This window comes from Oratosquilla oratoria, chromosome 12 (assembly GCF_046742065.1).
Source record: "Oratosquilla oratoria isolate Oo_2021 chromosome 12, ASM4674206v1, whole genome shotgun sequence".
Classification (NCBI taxonomy): domain Eukaryota; kingdom Metazoa; phylum Arthropoda; class Malacostraca; order Stomatopoda; family Squillidae; genus Oratosquilla; species Oratosquilla oratoria.
In genome coordinates, this window is record NC_134788.1 from 58,164,435 (window position 1) to 58,188,664 (window position 24,230).

The 24,230-nt window shown below is 38.3% G+C and overlaps 1 protein-coding gene across 1 annotated transcript in view; it reads left to right on the forward strand.

Annotated features, from left to right (window-relative positions):
- Nucleotides 1–8,958: 8,958 nt before the first annotated feature.
- The window catches only part of LOC143030427 (uncharacterized), a 71,247-nt gene continuing 55,975 nt past the window's right edge, over nucleotides 8,959–24,230 (forward strand). Inside the window, exons 1-4 of the mRNA XM_076193574.1 lie at nucleotides 8,959–9,529; nucleotides 17,831–19,846; nucleotides 21,915–22,017; nucleotides 23,501–23,691. Coding sequence (XP_076049689.1) covers nucleotides 18,954–19,846; nucleotides 21,915–22,017; nucleotides 23,501–23,691 — 1,187 coding nt within the window. The 5' untranslated portion in view covers nucleotides 8,959–9,529; nucleotides 17,831–18,953. The remainder of the gene's footprint in view (nucleotides 9,530–17,830; nucleotides 19,847–21,914; nucleotides 22,018–23,500; nucleotides 23,692–24,230) is intronic.

Below are 24,230 nucleotides of genomic sequence, written 5' to 3' on the forward strand. Positions count from 1 at the left end.
TACAAGAGCGTTAGTAAATTCCGTCTGTTCAACCACGATTGTAACGGCCGACCGGATTAAAGGATTCAGGCAGAGAGACTAGCCCTAATGACAGTTGACGGGAGGGAGACAAAGTGCAAAGGCGACCAGGAAACTGAAATCAGGGACTTTGTGATTTTTTTTTTTTTTTTCATCATCTATTCATCCATATGGTGAAAAGCCACTTCAGTCTTCTGCAGCGGTCGCACGTCCCTTCCACAATGCTGCTGCTCTGTCTGTCTGTCTGTCTGTCAGGTGACAGGTTGTCTTTCATCAAGACTCCCAAATCTTTGTCCTCTTTTGTTGTTGTGGTGGATTCACATCCTCATTGAATATTTTGGGGGATGGTCTTTTGCCACATTCGGGCAATTGCCCCATCCATGGAGGACAGGTATTGTCTTTGTGGTGTACAGAATGTCGCCAGGACATGTGTCCCGCGTGCAGGCCCTTCCACCAGGACCTGAAGCACCAGGTGGTTGAGTGCTCGGAGGCCAGAAGCCTTCTTTTGTCCAAGTATAGCTCCGGCGGACAAGATTTCCACGAGTGTTTGGTCAGTGTCGAAACAGCCATACGAGAAGTTATAAAAATGGCTCAAAGTTTAATGAATCCTCTCAGTCAAACGCTCACCATAGTCCAGCGTCACATCAAGGAAACTGAGGACCAAAATAAGGTCCTGGAGAGATCTTCCTCCTATGGGGCTGTTGAAGATTTGCTCCAACAGAAGTCACGTCGCTGGAATAGAAATCGAGTTGCACTCCAAATATTCAGAGTAATACAGATGAGAAGATCCCTAAGAGTACTGTTCCTGTTTTCATTTTCAGATTCTGCAGGTTTAGTAATGCAATTTGACAAAACCATTGCTATTGAATTGTCAAAAGTCAAGCAAGAAATATTTGCAGAATTGTGTAGCACAAATGTAACCTCAAGTTGTTTAAGAGGCACTTGCATAAAACAGGTAAAAGAAGATTACATTGAATTTGTAAAAGAAGAGCTTAGAGTAAGTTTACTACCCTCATATCTCCAAGTGGATTGGCACTTGTCAAGTTGAGAGTATGCTGTTGGATATGCGTGTCATATTTTGTGCAGTGTTGATTCCAGTTGAGAAATGGGAGTCGTGTTCTCGGGTGTTGATGCGGAGGGCTCTGGTTCTTTATTGTATAACTTATCTTTACATTAACATGATTGACAACTTGTAAGAAAAGAGTTGTACTTTTTAATTAGTGTGATATGAATACAAGATAGCTCGTATGTTTGTTTGGTGGGTCAGTCAATATTAGGATCAATTTATATCCTAATGAGAAGGAATTCTATCTACCTATCTATCTATCTATATATATATATGTGTGTGTGTGTGTGTGTGTGTGTGTGTGTGTGTGTAGATTTGTAGTTAACCCATTCAACTCCGATGACAAGATGTCTTGTCATTTGGTCAAATAAAACAAAAAATCATAAAACACCAAAATGTTTGATCAAACACCAGAAAAATATGACGTCAGTCCTCGCTTCGCTGCGAGCGAAGCGAGGATTGACGTCATATTTTTCTGGTGTTTGATCAAACATTTTGGTGTTTTATGATTTTTTGTTTTATTTGACCAAATGACAAGACATCTTGTCATCGGAGTTGAATGGGTTAATATCTGCATTTGACTCTGGATTGGAGAGACAAAACTCTTGGATTTATCTTTGGTTTAATGATCCAGTCTTCACTGGTTTATACATAACCTTCGAAGAAGACTCGGCGGCTTGCCAGAATGAATATTCTTTACATCTTAATTACATTGGTGCCATATATTGATGGAAGAAAAAGGTTTGTCGCGTCGGTTGGGCAAGGATGACAGGAGACGCGTCTATTGTAGTCGGGAAGTGCGAGGTCCATTGTCCGAGCAGGTGTTCGGGCGTTTGACCCGAAACGCTGGCGAGGCCCTTTGTCCGAGTAGGTGTTCGGGCGCTTGACCCGAAACGCTGGCGAGGCCCATTGTCCGAGCAGGTGTTCGGGCGTTTTTCTGAAGGCAGTAGTGCTTTATGTTTTTATTTGAAATTACAAATGTGGGAAAGAATCTCATTATTGAATTCAGTCCCATTGTCAAAAATCACAGTTTGGGTATAGTGAAGGGGCATACGAATTTGCCAATAAGGATCTTTGCTACGTGTTGTGCTGTCTTGTCTGGTAGGGGGAAAGAATAAAGAATCGTGAAAAATGGTTGACATAGACAAGGAGGTATTGGTTTCCGCTATATGTAAGTGGTAACTTAAGATCAACAACGACTGTGCCAAATGGTTTAGAAGGGGTAGGGTAAGTTAGAATTGGAACATGACCGCTGATATGACCTTTGTGAGTCGCGCAAGGATGACAAGCGTCGATGTGGGCGTGTATATCCTTCCTCATGGTTAACCAGTAATATAATCTGGCATATGTAACACATTTCTCCTTGCCAGGTTGGGCAGCAATGGGTGAATCGTGTATAAGTTGTAAAACTTCTGGAGTAAGATCCGTAGAGACTACAAGTTGGGTTCATGTTTGTTCGTCAGTGTTGTTTTGTGATACAAAATATCATCAACTAAAGTGTAATTGTCGAGATCGGGAGGAAATTTTTCTGTGTCAGCTATGTCTGCAGATCCGAGGAAGTATATAACACGTTTCCAAAGAGGGTCTGATATCTCCTCCGGAGTAACGTGCGCTTGTTTAAGAGTTACTGAAATTGGATTCTGAGTGATGGTCGCAATATGGCGACTGAGAGCGTTTGCAACTAGGCTCGCTTTTCCTTGAACAAAATGAAAGGTTGGCATGAACTCTTGAAGAGGTGTATGTATGTGTATTTCGTAACCAAGGATGCTCTCTTTGAAATGTTTGAGTGCGTATAGAACTGCTAGAGCTTCTATGTCTGTGACTGAGAAATTTCGCTCGTGTTTGTTGAGTGTGCGGCTCGCATTTGCAATTGATCTAAGTTTTGTGCCGTGTTGTTGCATGAGGACTGCGCCAAGACCTGTATAGGACGCATTAGTGTAGATTGTGAAAGGAAACTTGTGGTTTGGGAAAGCAAGGACAGATGCCGTGGTTAAGGCTTTTTCTAAGTCATTAAAGGCTTTCTCTTGGTCAGACGTCCAAATGAAGGGTGTGTCATTCTTAAGTAATAAAGTTAATGGTGCTGCTAGACTAGCGTAACCTTGAATGTAACGTCTGTAAAATCCTGATAGACAAAGGAATGAACGTATGTGCTTAACAGAAGTAGGGCGTGGGGAATCAATTACTGCCTTGACGCTGGGATATGGTAGAGGACGAAGCCACAGTGTAGTTGGACGCGAGCTACGGAAGAACGAATGCTCCCGTATCAAGTTTGCCGAGATGGATGCCGTTGTCAAGGGACTGAACCTCGTTGTCCCCTGGAAAATGAAAAACCTCACCTCTTAACCCATTCAACTCCGATGACAAGATGTCTTGTCATTTGGTCAAATAAAACAAAAAATCATAAAACACCAAAATGTTTGATCAAACACCAGAAAAATATGACGTCAATCCTCGCTTCGCTCGCAGCGAAGCGAGGACTGACGTCATATTTTTCTGGTGTTTGATCAAACATTTTGGTGTTTTATGATTTTTTGTTTTATTTGACCAAATGACAAGACATCTTGTCATCGGAGTTGAATGGGTTAAACAGCGTACCATTAGGTTACGGACACTTTGTCGGGAAAATCAAAGCTGCCGCTGTAATATTGATTCGTAAGCGCCTAGAGACGCTAAGATCCATCATTGATGAATATGGCCTGTGTCTCGACGTGAAATTTGTACCTTCTGCCGAGAACAAAGCAGATGTATTGACCTGAGTACCGGCAAATTGGCTTCACTCCAAGAACGAGCCGGAGGCATGGGGAGCGACAACGGTCAGTTCTGAGCAAGACATTGCCAAAATCTATGAAACCACTAGGCATCCAGGCATTAAGTGCACGTTGTATTTCTGCAGACGAATCAGTCCGACTGTTCAGCGGCGGCAGGTTGAAAAGTGTCGTCGGCGCGTGTCAAGTGTGCCAGTCTACAGACCCGGCGCCCGAGAGATTGGAGAAAGGGAAACTTGGGGTTCCTGAGATCTGGAATGGGTTAACCCATTAAACTCTGATGACAAGATTCTTGTCATTTGGTCAAATAAAACAAAAACTCATAAAACACCAAAATGTTTGATCAAACACCAGAAAAATATGACGTCAGTCCTCCTCGCTTCGCTCGCGAGCGAAGCGAGGAGGACTGATGACGTCATATTTTTCTGGTGTTTGATCAAACATTTTGGTGTTTTATGAGTTTTTGTTTTATTTGACCAAATGACAAGAATCTTGTCATCAGAGTTTAATGGGTTAAGTATGGACATATGCCACCTCAAAAACCAACACTACTTAACTCTCATCGTTTGTGGCCCCAGCCGTTACGCTATCTGGCGGAGAATCAAAACTCCGCTAGCATCATAGAGCAGCTAGCGTCCATGTTTTTTTCTTTCTTTTTTTTTTTTTTAACGGGGGCCGCCCAAAGAGCTGCTGACTGACACTACAGCCATTTTCCGCAGTTCTATGTTTTGCGAGCTTGCCAGTCGCTGGGGCATGGCAGTGAGATACCACTACGCAAAAGTGCCTTCAGGCAACGGAATATCTGAGCGGTGTTACAGGACTGTGAAAACCATACAGGCACGGAAATGGTGTTCCACGACAGATGCAGTTTACCGATACAATATTATGCCTAAAGGTAACAACGCTACTTCTGCACCCTGCAAACCAGATTTTTCGGTGCGAAATCAGGTTGCTTGGTATGAAACAGTGCCATCCCATCCATTGTGCACATTATCAACTCTATGTGAACTTGTACAGTGTATATACTCTTAAGTCCTATATTCTTAATCAGCTTTTGCAATGTATTATTGTCAGTGTACTACTGCAATTGAAATAAACCTTCTATTATTATTATTATTATCATTATTATTATTATTATTATTATTATTATTGTTATTATTACTATTATTATTATTATTATTATTAATTATTATTATCATATGAAGTGAACCAGGAGCATTGGACCACGATCGAAAACGGTCGCTTCATTGTTGGGGATTGCATGTGGATTCAGCACCCCGGCCAGCGCTGTGGTGCAAGAAGACCTCACTGGGCACGGTAACGATCGAGAGTGGTATCGGCTCAGAACGCGGAAGTGGACGGGATGCCTCGCCACGTGCACAACCTTCGGCTGAGTACATCACCGCCAACGAGGAGAGGTCGGACGTGGCGACCGAAGACGATGAGCTTCTGATCAAACTTCAGGTTCCGGTGAGGATCCTTGAGCAAAGCACCAGCGAACATTCGGATGGCGACGACAGCTTCGCCAGGAAGACCGCTGCCCCGTCGAAATGTTCTGGGTGGCTAAAGAAACTAAGGAGGCACAGTTCAAATTTATAGAATTGGAAAAAAAATATGATATATGGCACGACACAATGGACAAGCGTGCGGATGGCGTGAACGTGATTCGTCGACTGACGCCAACGTTCCCGCTAAAAACTACCCACGCCAAGCCTTGCGGCATTTGCTAAAAATAATAAATACTACAGAAATTTATACAAAATTATATCACACTATAAATAGAATATAACCTTACAATACAAGTTAATGAACATAAACACACCGTGCCAACACAGAGAGAACGCCAGACGATCCGACAGTTTCAATATAGTGATCCTCAGTAGGGTCAGGGGGTATAGTGTACGTATGGCCGTTGGCGGGTACGTATCTATAGATAGATAAGGCCCTAGGCACTGAGCTTGCTGCAGTTCAAGAATGGCTAACTGATAATAAACAGTCACTACATCTTGGTAAAACAGAATCTATATTGTTTGGATCCAGCCATAAATTGGTACGTTGTGATGGAGTATAAGTCAGATGTGGTGGCAATGTAATAGAGACTAAACCTAGGAGTAACCTTTGATCAAAATCTATTTAGAGGGGGGCAGGATAGATAAGATGGGGGAGAGGGAGGGAGGGGGAGGGGGGATTTGGGGGTGGAGTGGAAGGAAAGAATGATATGGAAAGAAGATAGAGGCACGATAGACCCACTTGCTCCGTTATTTTTATAGTCTCATGGACTGTTTTTAATCAGTCTGGAGAGGTCATAGTTGATATAGTACTCAATACTTTTTTTTTTTTTTTGAGAAATTATACAAAAAAATGAAAACCAAGAACATGCTGGTATAATAATAATAATAATAATAATAATAATAATAATAATAATAATAATAATAATAATAATAATACTAATACTAATAATAATAATAATAATAATAATAATAATAATAATAATAATAATAATAATAATAATAATAATAATAATAATAATAATAATAATGATAATGATAACAATGATAATAATAACAATAATAATGATAATGATAATAATAATGATAATAATAATAATAATAATAATAATAATGATAATAATAATAATAATAATAATAATAATGATAATAATAATAATAATAATAATAATAATAATAATAATAACAATAATGTGTATACATTGTGACGAATGTGGATAGGAGGTAAGGGAACACGGGCTGAGGGAAATACTTTTATTCCTAATGGAATAAAAGTATTTCCCTCAGCCCGTGTTTCCTTACCTCCTATCCACAATATGATAATAATAATAATAATAATAATAATAATGATAATAATAATAATAATAATAATAATAATAATAATAATAACAACAACAGTAATAATGATAATAATAATGATAATAATAATTATACTAATAATAATAATAATAATAACAATAATAATGATAATGATAATGATAATGATAATGATAATAATAATTATAATGATAATAATAAGTCTATTTGGTAATGAATCAAATACATGAAATGCAGATAATGAAAAGAGCACAGTTTGAAATAAAGATTACAATTGCCGAGGATAACACAAAAAAGCATGTAAGCTTATTTTCATTGTGGTATGTACTCATCCAATGCCATTGTCATTATGTTTGTAGTTCATGGTACAGCGGGTTATCCAAATTACATTAGTCTCGACAGCAAGCGGCTCAAAATAGAATTATAAGATTTATATTAGACTTGTCTTGCAGGAACCATATGAAAGTAAACCATATTTACATCTATAATCCTAATGTTCCAAAGTATTTAAGAAACAAATTACAACAAGTGTTAGGCTACATAACCACCCCCAAATACATCCAAAATGCTGCTACCAGATCAGACACGCTGGCTTATTATGTAAAAACTTTCTGTCACACTTGTATTCTATAATGGAATGATCTCCATTCTAACATAAATCTTACCAACTAAAAATATTTTAAGCGCCAGGTTAAAACTATTTTCAGTTCTCAAGTGATAACCAGAAATTAGTCTTTTAATATTAGTTAATTCTGCATCCTGATGCTACATCCTACACTTACTGATACAGCTGTAGAATAATGTAGTATATCATTAATGGTTCTACACTGATATGGTACTCACTCATACTGTTCTGGTACCTTTTAGTATTATTTTGTTGTTCCTGATGCATAATACTATGTTCCTTAATGTGATAATGTGATGGTACTCAAGTTTTGGTCTCAATATCCTACATGTAACGAACATTTTAGTAGTATTGGCAAATCTATAATAATGGTTATGTGTCATATGTGTACTGATAGCTCTCTGGTCCCTTTAACCCCTACGTATGTTGTCTTTGTAACTTAAGTGCAGAAAACCAGTCTATAGAAGACCACAATGGAAATAAGCTTGCATGTTTGTTTGTTTTTTCATCCTCGGCATTTGCAATTTTTGTTTCGAACTATATGTGTTATTTTCTTTATCTGCACTTCATCTATAATGATTCAATGCCAAATAAAATTACTTAATGTTTAAATTTGTTGTCTCTTTGTGCGTACTTCGACATTGCACTTTTTCTTTTGCGATTGCAGCTATCATAGTTCTAATCAATATTTGCTTGAACTATATAGCCTATTTTATGAAGAGCTGTCCATATCAATATTACTCATGTAGGCTACCATTATTATTATTGTATCACATAATCATTGTTACTTTCTTTTTAACTATGTTTACTACTTTCTACTTGTTGAACACTACAGGTGCCTTCTGTTTTTCATTCTTTGTACACGAATTATGTCAAAGATCGTTATTTATAGTCACATGGTCTGATCTTAGCTCATGTCAAAGATTATCATGTTAAGTAACCATTATGATTTAACATGTCTGTTATTTCGAACTATGTATTTTTTTCTTTATCTGCACTTCATGTATATTGATTCAGTGCCAAATAAATTTTATTATTATTGTTATTGTTATTATTATTATTATTATTATTATTATTATTATTATTATTATTATTATTATTATTATTATTATTATTATTATTATCATTATCATTATCATTATTATTATTATCATTATTATTATTATTATTATTATTATTATCATTATTATTATTATTATTATTATTATTATCTTATTATTATTATTTATCATCATCATTAAGATTATTATTATCATTAGTATTATCATTATTATTATTGTTATCATCATTATGTATTATTGTTTAAACATATTTGGATTTTTTAAGAGGATCACAATGAAAATGGGTGCCATCCTCTCATTTTTTACACAGTGTGTTTTTATATCTGCCTATAAGATTGCAAAATGAAAAATCAAATTAAGATAGAATAAAGCAATCCGAATAATTGACATTTCTCCTTCCCGCCTTCATGTTTATTTACTATCTTTTTGATTGGTCGGTATGTTTCTACATGTTGCGAGGAGCGATATGATTGGTTACTCTACCCTGCACTATCGCCATCTCTTAGCCGTATGTAAAACTATAATGTCCGTAACATCGGTCCAAGAATTTGTTGGAGTTTTATGGGAACCGTAACATTGTAAGCAAAAAATGATAACAAAGAAAGTATTGATAAAAGAGGGTAGGAAAGGGCATCACACTGAGAAGAGAATGTTGCAAAGGAAATGTGGGACGTTTAGTGATTGATAGAGCTATGTATTGAGCTTTACTTAAATAAGCAGAATTGAATTCCGATTAGGAATGATTAAATAGGAATAATTATAACGATTACACTTCAGTCTTGCATAGACAGAGTTCAGAATCTTCCTATGAAAAGGTTGAACCTATGCTAATTAGGGTGACCTCGATGGTTTGTTTACAAACAAATGGCGGTGTTGATCGATCAATTATAGTTACATTATTGTCTAAATACACATTTCTTAGATAAGATAAAAAATATAAATATGCAATCGTAAAAGAGTGTCTCTTTTAGTCAGTTATGCTGCACGGCCACAAATCCTAAGTATGTTTTAATTGATAATTTACTAACTGTACTCTGCCTGACCCGCGTTACAGTAACCCAGAACTCGATCATTTCCACGTACAGTTGAGTATATTAATGACAACACAGTCGAAAATACAATGAAAAACGTTGATTATATACACATTTCCGACACTACATAATGTTTTGGTGAGTGTATAATGTTTGCCCATGACTCCTAGCAATATCATCTTTATTTACTTTACTTTCCCACAAGCAGTGATTCCACTTGTTGGTTCTTAAGAAATTAATTTCTTTTAATGAAATTATTTTCAGCAGAAAGTCGCCATAAAAAAGTGTTGGCTGTAATATGTGAGGCATCTGATATTAAGTGTGGAGTGAAGGGTGTCAAAACAAAAATTATTTTTAGTTTTTGCAGGGTATTTTTAAAATACCCTGCAAAAACTAAAAATTATAATAATCAGAGAGATAGGCTCCCCATACATGAAGTTTCACTAATTTTTTATGCTAGTATTGTGTGATGTTTGCATGCCTTGAGTGTGGAAGAGTACTTTTTAATGTGACTTTGAATTTATTAAGTTGTGACATTCTTTCACATCACAACTCGTACTTCATCCCTCGTACCTACATTCTTATTTGATGTGTGGGACTTTATTTTTGTTTTTAGGGGGTGGAGTAAAATGTGAGAATATAAGTAAAGTTAATTACAAAGTGTAAGCATATAAAATTTGGAACATCAAAATAATAAAGGGTAAGGGGAAAATCAAACCTAACCAACTTTGCCTAAATTGGGATTGCTTCTCCAGAGTCGAGGGAATGAGATTAACTTAACCAAAATAGTATTACTGTATCATCTCCTCTCTCATGTCAAAACCCTGATTTCCATGATTATAAGCAGGAAGTGAGAATCATTATGAGCAATTTGTCAACAGGAAGCCTTCTCTCTTATGTCCAAACCTTGGTTTCCATGATTATAATATAGATGGAAGTGAGAATCATTATGAGTAATTTGTTATCAGGACTTCCATCATATTAAAGAGGCATATTCTTAGGAAGATAAAAGAGAAGGATTAAGGAGGGCAAAATAAGAACTATAATGAAAGTTAAGATCAGCATCTTATATATCATATTTATTTATATTATTTATATTTACTTTTTCTTTAGTAGTGATATTAGTAGTAGGCATAGGATGGCGATGAGCTATCTAAGCCATCCCCTCCAGTCCCCTTCTATTCTTTTCCTTCCCCTCCCTTCCTTTCCTGTTCCCTCAATTTCCCTCCTAGTCTCCCCCCCATCTTTTTCCTCCTATCCCCTCCTCTTCAATATCTTCCCCTCTTCTTCCATATCCTCCCCTGTCACATTTCAACCTTCCATCCTCTTTCATATCTTTCCTCTTCCATACCGACCCCAATCACCTCCTCCATATACTCCCATACTTTTCATCTCTCTTCTCCTCCACTTCTGTTTCGGCTAAACTTCTTTCCTAACTCCTCTTCTTTCTCACCTTGTTTTTCCTCCCCCTCTCTTCTTCTCTTCTTTTCTCCTTCCTCTCCATACCCTATCCTTCATCCCCATCCCATTTCCCCTGTCTCCTCACTCCACTCTCTTCTTATATCCTTCCCTTCTCATATCCTTCCACTCCAATCTTCCCCAGTATGCCCCTCTTACTCCACCTGATTTTTTTTTTTTTTTTTTTTTTCATAATTTATATAGGATTCATAAGGATCATACAAAACTGTTGTTTGAGCTTGGTTCTATGTAATGATAAATACAAAGCAAACTTACAAATAGCATGAAACAGAATCTTCAGACAAATATGAGAGTACACCAAAACAACCTCAACTGACCACACTCAGCAGCAAAACTCCACCACGTACAACATCATATGAGAATCATCATTACAACCTTGTACCTCAAGAACCCACAAATTTACGCAATCATTACACCATACACAACCATACAGAGAGCAACAACAAAGTTGGCACAAGCTCTTTCCAAATTAACATACGAACAAAGATTATTGAAACTAGAACTTCCAACACTAGAGCAAAGAAGAGAAAGAGGTGATCTACTGACTATATTTAGAATCATGAAAGGAACGGAAATCCTTGACAGAAAAGATTTACTAAAAAATGACAATGGAAAAACAAGAGGTCATGAAAAGAAACTCAAAAAGGACAACTATAGAAGAGATCAGAAAAAGAATAGCTTCCCACACAGAGTGCTGGATATATGGAATAACTTAGATAAAGAAACAATGTGTGCAAATACTATTCAAGATTTTAAGAAAAAACTTGATGCTGAAAGATACAAAGACAGGTCACCACGAGCATAGCTCCCTTCCCATATAATACAATTAGGTAAATACATCAGTCTCCAAAATGTAACATGCAACCAACACCAATAACATACTACATTGAGGTCTCGCAATTCAACATTCCATATTTTGACAACTCACAGATTCAATCTTAATAAATTCCTCTCTAAACCTTAATTTAACACCTAAACTTGCAAATTCAACATTCAAACACAAAAAAAAAAAAAAAATTCTTAGTTTGTCTGCTAAGATGGAGGTGATTCAAGTTTTTACAAATCTTGTTTCGACAAGTCATATTTCAGTGTGTTGAAAATCACCCTACACCAGTCAAACTGCAAGACTCCAGTGTACTTGTAAATCTTCCAAAAACTTCCCCCAGAACCCCACACCCTATAGAAGCATGAACATACACATAATGTTAAGAGACATGATTGTCAAGAACAATTCCTTATGAGAATTCGTATCCCCAAACACAAAGCCAGAAGAGAAAGTATCCTCCAAGACAAAATGTGCACTAGCTTGTCTATACCCAACACCAAAACAGTACCTGTACATGTTCAGCCTGACAACAGACACCAGTTGCCCTAGATACATTCAATAGACAGAAGTTGCAGAACATATGATTGTACATTACCCAATACATGAATTTAGACAATAGCACAGAGTTTCTTTTCTGAGTGACTTATTGGTTAACTTGGTGGTTGTGGTCGGATACCTTTGGACTAAGGTCCTTTGCACTTGCGTGAGAGAACTGAGGCCATTAGTTGATTGCCTGACAGTTTTATGTCACATCTCAAACTTCACATCCAGCATGCCTCATTTCTACCTAGAAGAAAAAGCAGCATAATATTCATAAATGTGCTGATACTTATGTCAGACTCCACAATACACATTATGAAATATTTATACTCACTTAAATAAGTGCCGCAACATAGGGACAACAACTCAATTATACATAACCCTTCCTTATATGTAACCATAAGGAAAAAATAAAATACTCAAGTTTATTCAAACAGTTATCCAGTCATAATGTATATGACTGTATACATACATTTTTGATACCCCAAGGCACTTACTTGCTTCTCTCAATCTACGATTTATCTCCTCCACTCCTCCCTTTCTAGCCACATATGACCCTAAGTACCTAAAGTCTCTCTCCTTTAAGACTAACTTCCAAATTGCTGCCATCCTCTCCCATTATATATCTCATCACATTTACATTCAACTTTTTTCTATCACATACCTTCCCAAAATCTGTCACTGACTCCATTAATGCCCCCCTCTGACCCTACCACAAGCACAGTGTAATGAGAAATAGGCATTTGGGAATGGATGCAATGAGATTATATGAAGGGGTGATTGTGTCAACAGCACTGTATGGGGCAGAGACATGGACTTTAAGAGAAGCAGAAAGGAAAAGTACAAGTGTCTATGAGGTGAAATGACGTAGAAGTATGGTAGGTGCTACAAGGTTGGATAGAGTGAGAAATCAGTAGGTGAGGAGGAGAGTGGGGGTGGAAAAGGAGATGGGAGATAGGGTGGATGACAGAGTATTTGGATGGTTTGGACACCTGGAAAGAATGAATGAAGAAAGACTAGTAAAAGAGGTGTGGAAGGCAGAGGTGGATGGAGTGAACACATGGGGACAACCAAGGATGAGATAGATGGGGTGAAGGCGGCATTAAGCAGGAGGGTGATGTTTATTGAGCAAGGAAGGGAGAAGGTGGGAGATAGGGTGGATGAAAGATTATTGGGATGGTTTGGACACCTGGAAAGAATGAATGAAGAAAGACTAGAAAAAGAGGTGTGGAAGGCAGAGATGGATGGAGTGAACACATGGGGGATGTCTATTGAGCAAGGAAGGGAGAAGTTGGGAGATAGGGGTGAGTAGAAAATGACTGTATATAGATGATACTATAATGTAAAGGAGTGGCTGGGGGTAGGGGGGTTAAGGAGTGGTTATGTGTCGATGATATTTTGACACAGCGCAATGGGGTTTTTCCCTGTCTGCCGTTTTTCATTATGAGGGGGCAGAGAGGGGAGGTTGCCAATTAAGTGAAGTGGCTTTGCTGTGTCTTACTGCATTGCTTCTGATGCAGGGCAGGATACAGGAATGACCTGCCATCCATGAGGAGCTAAGATAAGAGAGGAGAGGGTGGTGGGTGGGAGTGTAGTGCGTGGGGGTGGGTATATGCTTTTTGACATTGGCTACCTCACTGGGAAAGGGGAAGACTCCCTTGGTATATAGATAGATGCATACATCCAGCTCATTTATATCCTCATTCTATATCTTATACAGATTGACCTCTCATTAACAGACTAAATGGGGGGTAACAGTGTCCATTGATGTGAATAATCCATTGATTTGGAGTGGTTTTTGGGTGGCATAATAGTGATTGCACAGCACTAAACAACAGCACCAAAAACACCAGAAACTTTTAGCCGGAGATGTAGAGAGCAATCCTGGGCTCACCACAAAATACACATGCCCAACATGCTCTAAACCCATTACTTCGAGCAGACAGACAAAGGGCTCAGTTCAGTGCAATATGTGCAAAAACTGGGCCCACCTCACTTGTACAACACTTGCTGACACAAACCAATACACAAACACTTGGACATGTTCTACCTGCCCTCCAGTAACCCCACTCCCACCTCCCCAACCACAGCCAACACCCTTACCCACTCCCAATTTCCCTTTGCCCTTACCCCCGATTAGTACTCCCCTTCCTTTGTCCCCGATCTCTCCTTTCCCCCCCTCTGACCCAGATCCTACACCTTCCCCACTACCACCCCAACCTCAACCCCAAACGGCAACATACAACACATACAAAACACACAACATCAACATATTACAACACAACATTGACGGTATTAACACTAAAAAACATGAACTTGAACACTTTCTTAAACAACACAACATACACATTGCAATTTGACAAGAAACAAAACTAAGACACTCACACAAAACACCATCATTTCATAATTACACCACCATCAGACAAGACCGGACTGACGGCAATGGCGGTGGACTCATCACCCTGATCCACCACTCCATCTGTTTTGTGGACACAAGTGCCACAACCAAAATTCTCCTCCCTACCACAGATAACACAACAGAAACCCAATCCATTCGTATCCGCACAGGCAACAATTCAACACTGACAATAGTTAACATGTACATTCCCCCCCAATCATCCCCCACAGTTCCAAACACCTTCAGACCTCAACTTAGCCAACTAACCTCAATCCCCAACCTGATCATGGGTGGAGACTTCAACACCAAGTCGTCTGCCTGGTATGTCGACAACCCTGACACAGACAGAGGGCTTGATATACAGACTCAATTCGACCCATTGACTATCATGAACAACACGCGTAATCATACACATATCCCATACCAAGCCCTCTACACTCCCTCCTCTCCTGATATCACCTTTTGCTCCCCCTGCCTAACCCCAACAACATCATGGAGAGTGGTCGGAGCCCTTGGCTCTGACCACCTTCCAATCATCATCACCACCAAAACAAGATGCACCCCAGCTGGCCACAGACACACTTACACCAATTACAAGAGAGCTAACTGGGAAGCTTTTACTGAAGAGACAGAACAACATTTTGAAACACTTAACAGTACACCAATCACAAACATAAACAATGCTGTGCACGCTTTTAATACAATCATACAAAACGCAGACAAGAGATACATCCCTAGAGGCAACAGAAAATCACACAACCCCAACTTCACACCAGAAATCCAAGGCCTCATCAGACAACGTGACACACTTAAACACGATACCCCCACACCTATCCCTCAAAACATAGCAGACCAAATACAAACACTAAACACTGTGATTGCCAATAAAATACATGAACAAAAAAACACAAAATTGGCAAAACTTTATCAATACACTTGATCACAAAACAAACACCAGCAAATTGTACAAAACACTCAACAGCATCACACTATCCAACACTAACACTACACGCTCTCACGCAGCAATAATCACAACAACAGATAATCTACCCTCAAACAGACAACAAGCAAACGCACTCATACGTCATTTTGCACAGACGAGCCATCTTACATCTCACCCTGACGACCGACGCACCATTCGACGTAAGAAAGACTTCCCCACAGACTCAGACTATACACCCTTCATAGACAGTCAGACAAAACTCATAATGCATAATCTCAAGCACTCATCTGCCTGTGGCCCTGATAACATAAGCAACATCCACCTAAAACACATTGGACCACAAGGTATACACGCACTCACAAACATTGCAAACTACAGCTATTCACACAACACTATACCCGACATCTGGAAGCATGGTAAAATAATCACCATTCCAAAACCGAACAAAGACCCAACAATCCCAACATCGCACCGCCCAATCACACTTCTCTGCACCCCCTCTAAAGTCATTGAACGCCTAATACTTAAACTTGTCACACCATATATTCCCCTTGCTGACTCACAACACGGTTTTAGGCCACTACACTCCACAAACACTCTTCTGACAAACCTCACACAAAGAATTTTAGATGGCATCAATTCAGATAGGCCCCACCACAGAACACTTCTTATAACATTGGACATTAGTAAAGCTTTTGATGCTATCCCCCGCCACAACCTAACAAATAAAATATATAACACAGACATGCACAATAACACCAAAAGATGGCTGGCCAATTATCTGGCAGGCAGGAATGCTCATGTGTCATATAATGGCCAATCATCGCACATCAAAAACATTAAGAATGGAGTACCACAGGGCTCAGTTCTATCCCCCACATTATTTAATCTATACATGCATGACTTACCCACACCAGACACCTCAGAAATACAAATCTCTTCCTACGCAGATGACATAACAATCACATGCACACATCGTAACACAGACAAAGCTGCAGAAATAATCTAGCCTTACCTTGACACACTCAACACATGGTTCATCACAAACAGACTCAAAATAGCTCCAACCAAATCTACAGCAACACTTCTCACCAACTGGACAAAAGAACACAAATACATACCTCATCTCTACATCAACAACACTCTAATACCACACACAAACACACCGAAAATTCTTGGTGTAACATACGATACATCCATGTCTTTCAAACAACACCTCACAAACATAAAAAACAAATGCACACCTAGACTTAACGCACTTAAGTCAATCACTGGAACAACATTTGGACAAAACAAAGAAACTAATATAACAATATACAAACAATGCATACGCTCAGTGATGAATTATGCGAGTCCTGCATGGGCTCCTAATCTCAGTGAGACACACCACAACACCCTTCAAATCATACAAAACAAAGCCCTAAAAACAATTACAGGCTGCAAAAATACAACACCTACAGACCATTTACACCATGAAACAAAAGTCCTCAAAGTTAAGGACCACCTCGACATGAGAGGCACACAAACACTTGCCGCAGCCACCACAAACACATCACACCCGCTACACTACATAGCAGAACACCCACACACACCAAGAAACATTAAAACTACACCCAAAGACCTTTATTACGCACAGATACTCTCTTCTCTTCCTCCACAACCACCAAATACCAGCCTCCGGAAACATATTCATAATCATATCACTCACCACTCCATTAACACACTGAAAGACAACACACTGCTGCATGCCAGACCCCCTGATATCCACCCTTCTGAATCCTCTCTCCCACGAAAGGACAGAGTCCACTTGGCCAGACTGCGATGCGGTCACCACCCAGCACTTCTAAGCTACCAGAAGAGGCTGGACGACCGTGTTGTGAACAGCTGCCCAGGATGTAACACTTCACCCCATACCATACAACACATAATGGAAGACTGCATTATACACAATCATGCACGCAAACAACACAACATACACTCTATAATGGATTTGTGGGAAAACCCAGTTTCGGCTGTGGCCTTCCTTGGGGAGACGGGACTAGGGAACGACAACAACAACAACAACACCAGAAACACAGTGAAAACACCGCAAACACAGCTAATTAATGTCCATTAATGAGAGGTCAATCTATCTGACAACTATGATCTTTTAAAAACAATTGGATGCATTCTAATATTGAAGGGAAACATTGAGTTACCGTGAGCCTTTAGCTTGTAATACTTGTATATGAATGTGCATTTCTTTTTCTTCAGAGTGGAAGGAAGTACCTGGTTGACTAAATCACCCACTGAAAGGAGTTATTCGAGAATCAGAATAAGGTAAAAGAAGAAATTTGTTTGGAATTTTTCCAAGATGTCCCTCATGAGAAATTAGAAGCACCTAGATGTATTTTGGAGAATTTTCTTTTATTCATTTGTTGAATAATCATATTTTGGCACACAAAGGACAAAAGACTTTTAAATGTGTATGTAATGAGGATTTATTCCTCAGTAATATTTGATACAATAATTTTAATGAAAGGACAACATATGTAATTCAGTTATCAAGTCAACTACTTGATATCTAATATATGGACAAACAGATAAGAATCTGATGTTTTCTTCTTCTAAATGTTGATGTTTCTAGGTTGATAATATGAAGTAACATTTTGATTTCCAAGTTTCTCTTCAGTGAGTAATCTCATGTGCTTTTGACCTAGCTAATTGGAAATGTTTATGAGAATGCAGCCGAGAAACTTCTTATATGTACTGTATGTTAATCTTTCTTTTCTAACTCTTGTAATCTGAAAAGCTATATGAGACTTACCCAGGAAAGAAGCTTCATGAATGTACTTGTATAAAGTTTTATTTATCCACTCTAGATCTTTATAGAAAGAAATAAAAGAAATTACATGGGGGTAACTTCTGAAATGTGATCTTTATGAAGTTTATTTTTCTGGATATAGTATTCCGAAAAGTCATATGAGAACTGTCAAAGGAAATAAGTGTCAGAAATGGTACACAAGAGAAACGATTCAAAAGCATTATGTTAAGCTTCATTTTCCTAGTCTTGTGATTTTAAAAACCATCAAAGAACTTACTCATAGGATAAGCTTCATTTATATACTTGTAAAACCACATTTCCTCCTGTGTCTAATTTTGTGAACAACTGAGGGGGGAAAACCCAAATTTCCCTGTTTATGAGTCTTAGTTTTTTACATTTTTGTATTCTGAAAATACAATTTCACGCAGGGGAGGCACAATTTTTTTTAACAAAATTTTTATTTCTCCATACCTTCATAAAGGCTTCTTTTGTGGAGCTCTAATTCCAGTCTAATGGTTTCGAGACCCATATGAAAAGGGGTACAGTATCGTAAGTGTACTTGTTTAAAGGTTTATGTACATTGGCAATCGAAAGAGCCATATGAGTGCTGACACAGGGGAACAACCTCATGAGCATACTCTTTGCGAGTCTTTTCCCGAACCAGGCACTGTCAGTAGCCATGTGAAAATTGACGCAAGGAAAAAACTTCACGAATGCACTATTTGCAAAGCTTCCTTTTCCCGGTCAGACAATTTGAAAAGACATGTCAAGACTCACACAGGAGAGAAGCCTTTCCAGTGCACTATTTGTCAAGATTCCTTCTCTCGGTCAGGCACGCTCAAAAGCCACATGCGCACCCACACTGGAGAAAAGCCCCACGAATGTACCGTTTGCAAGACGGCGTTTTCTCGATCGGACAAACTGAAAAGTCACATGAGAACACACACAGGAGAGAAGCCGCACGTGTGTGGGATTTGCAAAGCCTCGTTTTCGTGGTCGGACGGACTGAGGAGCCACATGAGGGCCCACTCGGGCGAGAGGCCCCACCGGTGCACGATTTGCGAAGCGTCGTTTTCTCAGTCTGGTGCGCTCAAAACCCACATCAGAACTCACACCGGGGAGAGGCCGTACGAGTGTAAAATTTGTCACACTTCGTTCTCCGGGTCCGGTAATCTGACGTGTCACATGAGGACGCACACGGGAGAACGGCCGTACCGATGCACCTTTTGCGACGCTTCCTTCTCTCTGTCGGGGACCCTCAAGTGCCACATCAGGACTCACACGGGAGAGAATCCTTTCAAATGTAGTCTCTGCGAAGCTTCCTTTTCTCTCTCGGGTAATTTGAAAAACCACATGAGAACACACACAGGGGAAAGGCCGTATCAATGTAGTCTCTGCGAGTCGTCATTTTCCCTCTCGGGAAATTTGAAAAGTCACATGAAAACTCACACGAGGGGAAAAAACTCGTAAATACAATATCAAACTTTATTTAGCTATTTCGAAAAAAATATATATATATATTTGAAAAGTAAAAGGGGAGGAACTATATGTAAATCTTTATTCAGATGAAAAGCCACTTGAAACTCATGTTATTGTGAAGCTTGATTTTCTTTGATGTACTGAAAAGATATTTAAAAACTTACAAGGAGAGAATTTCATTTAGCAGTTATTCTGGAAATGCATGAGAGGTGCATTGGGAGAAATCTTTATATTCTATTTTAGTCATCATCTTCACTTTATAAAATCAAATATTCTAGTTCAGGTGATCCTGTTAGTAAAATGACAATACACAAGGGAGAAACTTTATTTATGTACTTTTTGTAAAGTTGAATTTTCAAAGTCTGATGATTGTATTAGCCACATGAGACGGCCCCATGAATAGCTTTCCATTGTGATGTGTGTATCCATATAAAAATCATACAAGAATTTTTTTTAGAATGCAGTCTTTATTATAGTGCTTTCATATCTGCTTCTGGTCATTATGAGAACATGGAGAAACATTATATCTGAATTATTGTTTATAACTCTATAACTTGGAACTCACAGGAAAACCAATCACACTCTCTGTAAATGTTTATTTTCTGTGTTCAATGGTGTAAAAAAAATATATATATAATACAGACAAGAGAAAAAACATGAGTGTACTAAATGTGAAGCTTCATTTTCTCGGTCAAGTGCTCCGAAAAGACATGAGAGAACTTACAACAGAGGAGTGATGCCTTATGAGTGTAGTGTTTGCAAAGGGTTCATTTTCTCAGATGTTCTGAAAAGCCATGCGAGAGTTCATACATAAGAGAAAACTCATAAATGTACCCTGAGTAGCTTCCTGTTCTTGGTCATGTACTTTGAAAAATGACACAAAAACTCACACAAGAAAAGTCTTGTGTAGTCTTTGCAATACATAATTTTCTACCCAGAGTTATGTAGGAGTTCATATGAGAAGCTCACTTTCTTGAGCTGGTTGTCTGAAAAGGGTAGAAGCATATAAATGTATCCTGTGAACCTTCAATAAAGTTTGATATACTGAAAACCACATGCAAATTCAGAAAGGAGAGAAATCCCATCAATGTAAAGCTTAATTTTCTCAGATACTCTAATAAGACATGTGAGAACAAGCAGGATATGCCTCATGAATGTAACATTTGCAAAGCCTCATTTTCTCAATTAGACAAGCTGGAAACCCACATGAGAACTTGCACAGGAAAAAAAAGATGTACATACACTCCTTGTGAAGCTTCTTTTTTTTAATCTGGCATTCTGGAAAAATCACACAAGAACTTGCAGTGGGAAAAAAGCATAGAAGTGATTTATGAAGCATTTTCCCAATATGGTGACCGGAAGAGCTATTAAAGAACTCAGGCAGGGCACAAACCCAGTAAATGTGGTGTTATGCTTTTATTTTGAGGGTCTGGTAATCTAACGTGTCATGTGAGAACTCACATGCAAGGGAAGCCTTATAAATGCATGTTTAGTGATTTATTATTTTATTTTTTCTCTGTCAGGTACCTTGAAAAGCCATATCATAACTCATGCACGATAGACACTGTTTTAAAGGTAGTCTTTGTGAAGCTTCATTTTCTCAGCTAAATATAGTATGAGAATTCATACAGCCCAAAAAGCTTGTAAATGTAATCCTTGTGAATCTTCATTTTCCTTGCAACCTAAGAAACCACATGAGAATTCATACAAATGCACTTTTTGTGAAGTTTCGTATTGTCGTTGTGGTACTTTGATAAAACATGACAACACACACAGGAATATAAATGTGCTCTTTTTAAAACTTCATTTTCTAAATTGGATGACATAAAAACCACATCAGAACTCATAGAGGAAAGAGATTTCATTAGTGTACGTTTTTTACAGCTATATTTTCTCAGTCAGATACTCTGAAAAGTCATGAAAATCTGCTCTTGTAAATGCACTCTTTGTCAATCTTCATTTCCCAGTTCTTATGCTTTGAATGATATGCTTATTCACACATGGGGAAAAAAGTTTTTAGATGTGATGTTTGTGAATCATTATTACTTCTTTCAGGGTATCTGAAAAGACAAAAAACATGAAGGGTGAGAGCCCTCATAGATTTATCCATTGTAAAACTTTATGCTCTATACCTGATGATCCAAATAATCAAATTCAGGTTAGCACAGAGGAGAAACCCCTTAGAAATGATAATTCTGAGTCTTTATTCTACAGATTTGAAAAGTATTTGGACAGATATTATTAAATCTTCAAACTTTTGGGATTGAATTGGCTAATATCCAGCAAGATTTAATTCCAACTTGTTTGACAGTCACTTTGGTAAAGGAATCCAAAGAGGAATACCTTGAGTTTGTAGAAGAAGAGTAAAACTAAATTTACCACCCTCACATTTTCGTATGGAGGGTCACTTCTTGAAAAGGAGTCATATCATATATTGTGCAGTGCTGATTCCAGATAACAAATGTGTCATGTTCTGCTATACTATTGGAGTGGGTTTTGGTTCTTAATTGCATCATTTGTCTCTACATTTATATTATATACTATGAATTTGAATATATATATATACAGCCTGTAGCTAATGTGAGATAAATATAAGGTAGCTCCTGTGTTCATATGGTGGTTCATGAGAATAAATTGTATAAATTGTTATAGTTGTTTTGGATTACTACTGTACTCTAATAAAACTGTTATAACTTGGAGTACTTTTTTTTCATCACCTGAACTATTACAAGCCCTTTGCAAATGCAGGATTAGGATAGCAGATAAAAGTGTTAATTACTGTGTATACAAATTATGAACTTCCATCTACGTGTCCACAGCATGGTACCCCCCCCAAAAAAAAAAATAGCAATAATAATAATAATAAATAAATAAATAATAATACGGATAATTTGGACTAATGACAGACTGCACTAAAACATCAATTGAACACCCATAATCAGAGGCCAAAGTCATCATAGAGCAACATGAGAATGATAAGCACAGTTCTAGATAAGAGCTCTCAAACCCACTTACTTTTTTCATCACATAGATACAGCCACCAAGTACAACAAAAACAATTCCAGCAGTATTCTGCTATCTATATACCAAGGGCTTTTCCCCCTTACCAGGGAGGTAGCCAAAGTCAAAAGACATATTTTGCTTAAACATCTAAAATGCCCTACCCACAGCACCCCACAATAATACTATACATACTTGGACAAAACGCTCATTAATCAACCACCAAATTATATACTTTGACAAGGTGTATAAACAAAAAATGTAGACAAATAGGTGGGTCATTTAAGCTTGACTGATGAGAAATAGGATGTTTAATTTGAGCTCAATGAAATAAGGCTTCAGAGATTGATATTGTACTATCAGCCAGGCAAGTGCAGCATAAGAAAACTAACATACATGGCTTAACTACATGGATTATACCGATGGGGGAGTAGGGTTTTGTTTCTCCTTGCCCTAATTCAGAGAAGGTAAGTGCTACCTCACCATCTTTCCAAAGCCCTTTGGAGTCTACTCCCATCATGACAATCAAAGTGTGAGGTAGCGACTGAGACCGGTAGTATATTTAGTCACTGTCAAAACTTCTTTCGTAATAATAACATTACTTCTTTTATGACTAACACAAGTCCACAGTGCTGCTTCAGTGGTCATCATGTACTGGAGTTAAAAGTAAACACAGCTTGGCAGCAGCCAACATACCTAAGCAGCACTTTTTAGGATATATGCTGTTCACCCCACATGAGGTCAGGGCTATAGAAAATACCCCTAAAGATTGCCCTTTCATCCTTCTTGGGGCTGGCAAGCCGCCCTCAACAAGTTCACTTAAAAAAAGGAGGTTCGGCAACCCTCCCAGATAAAATGCTGCTTCTCTGCTACATACAGCTTAGCTCTGTGACACTTTCTGATCAATAGAGCGATGAGGCCTCCCCACCTCTCACACACACACACAATACCAATCTAGCATGAAAATTGTGATTACCCCCTCCGCTCATTGAGGCTCACCACCACCACCAATATTTCCTCCAGCCCCGTTAACCTATTCAACTCCGATGACAAGATGTCTTGTCATTTGGTCAAATAAAACAAAAAATCATAAAACACCAAAATGTTTGATCAAACACCAGAAAAATATGACGTCAGTCCTCGCTTCGCTGCGAGCGAAGCGAGGATTGACGTCATATTTTTCTGGTGTTTGATCAAACATTTTGGTGTTTTATGATTTTTTGTTTTATTTGACCAAATGACAAGACATCTTGTCATCGGAGTTGAATGGGTTAAGCGAGATTACATCCCGAGATTTGCTTTTTGTTCTACCAAATCGCTACCTAGTTCACAAGAACGAAGAAACGGACCCTGACTTGGATTACCTAATAA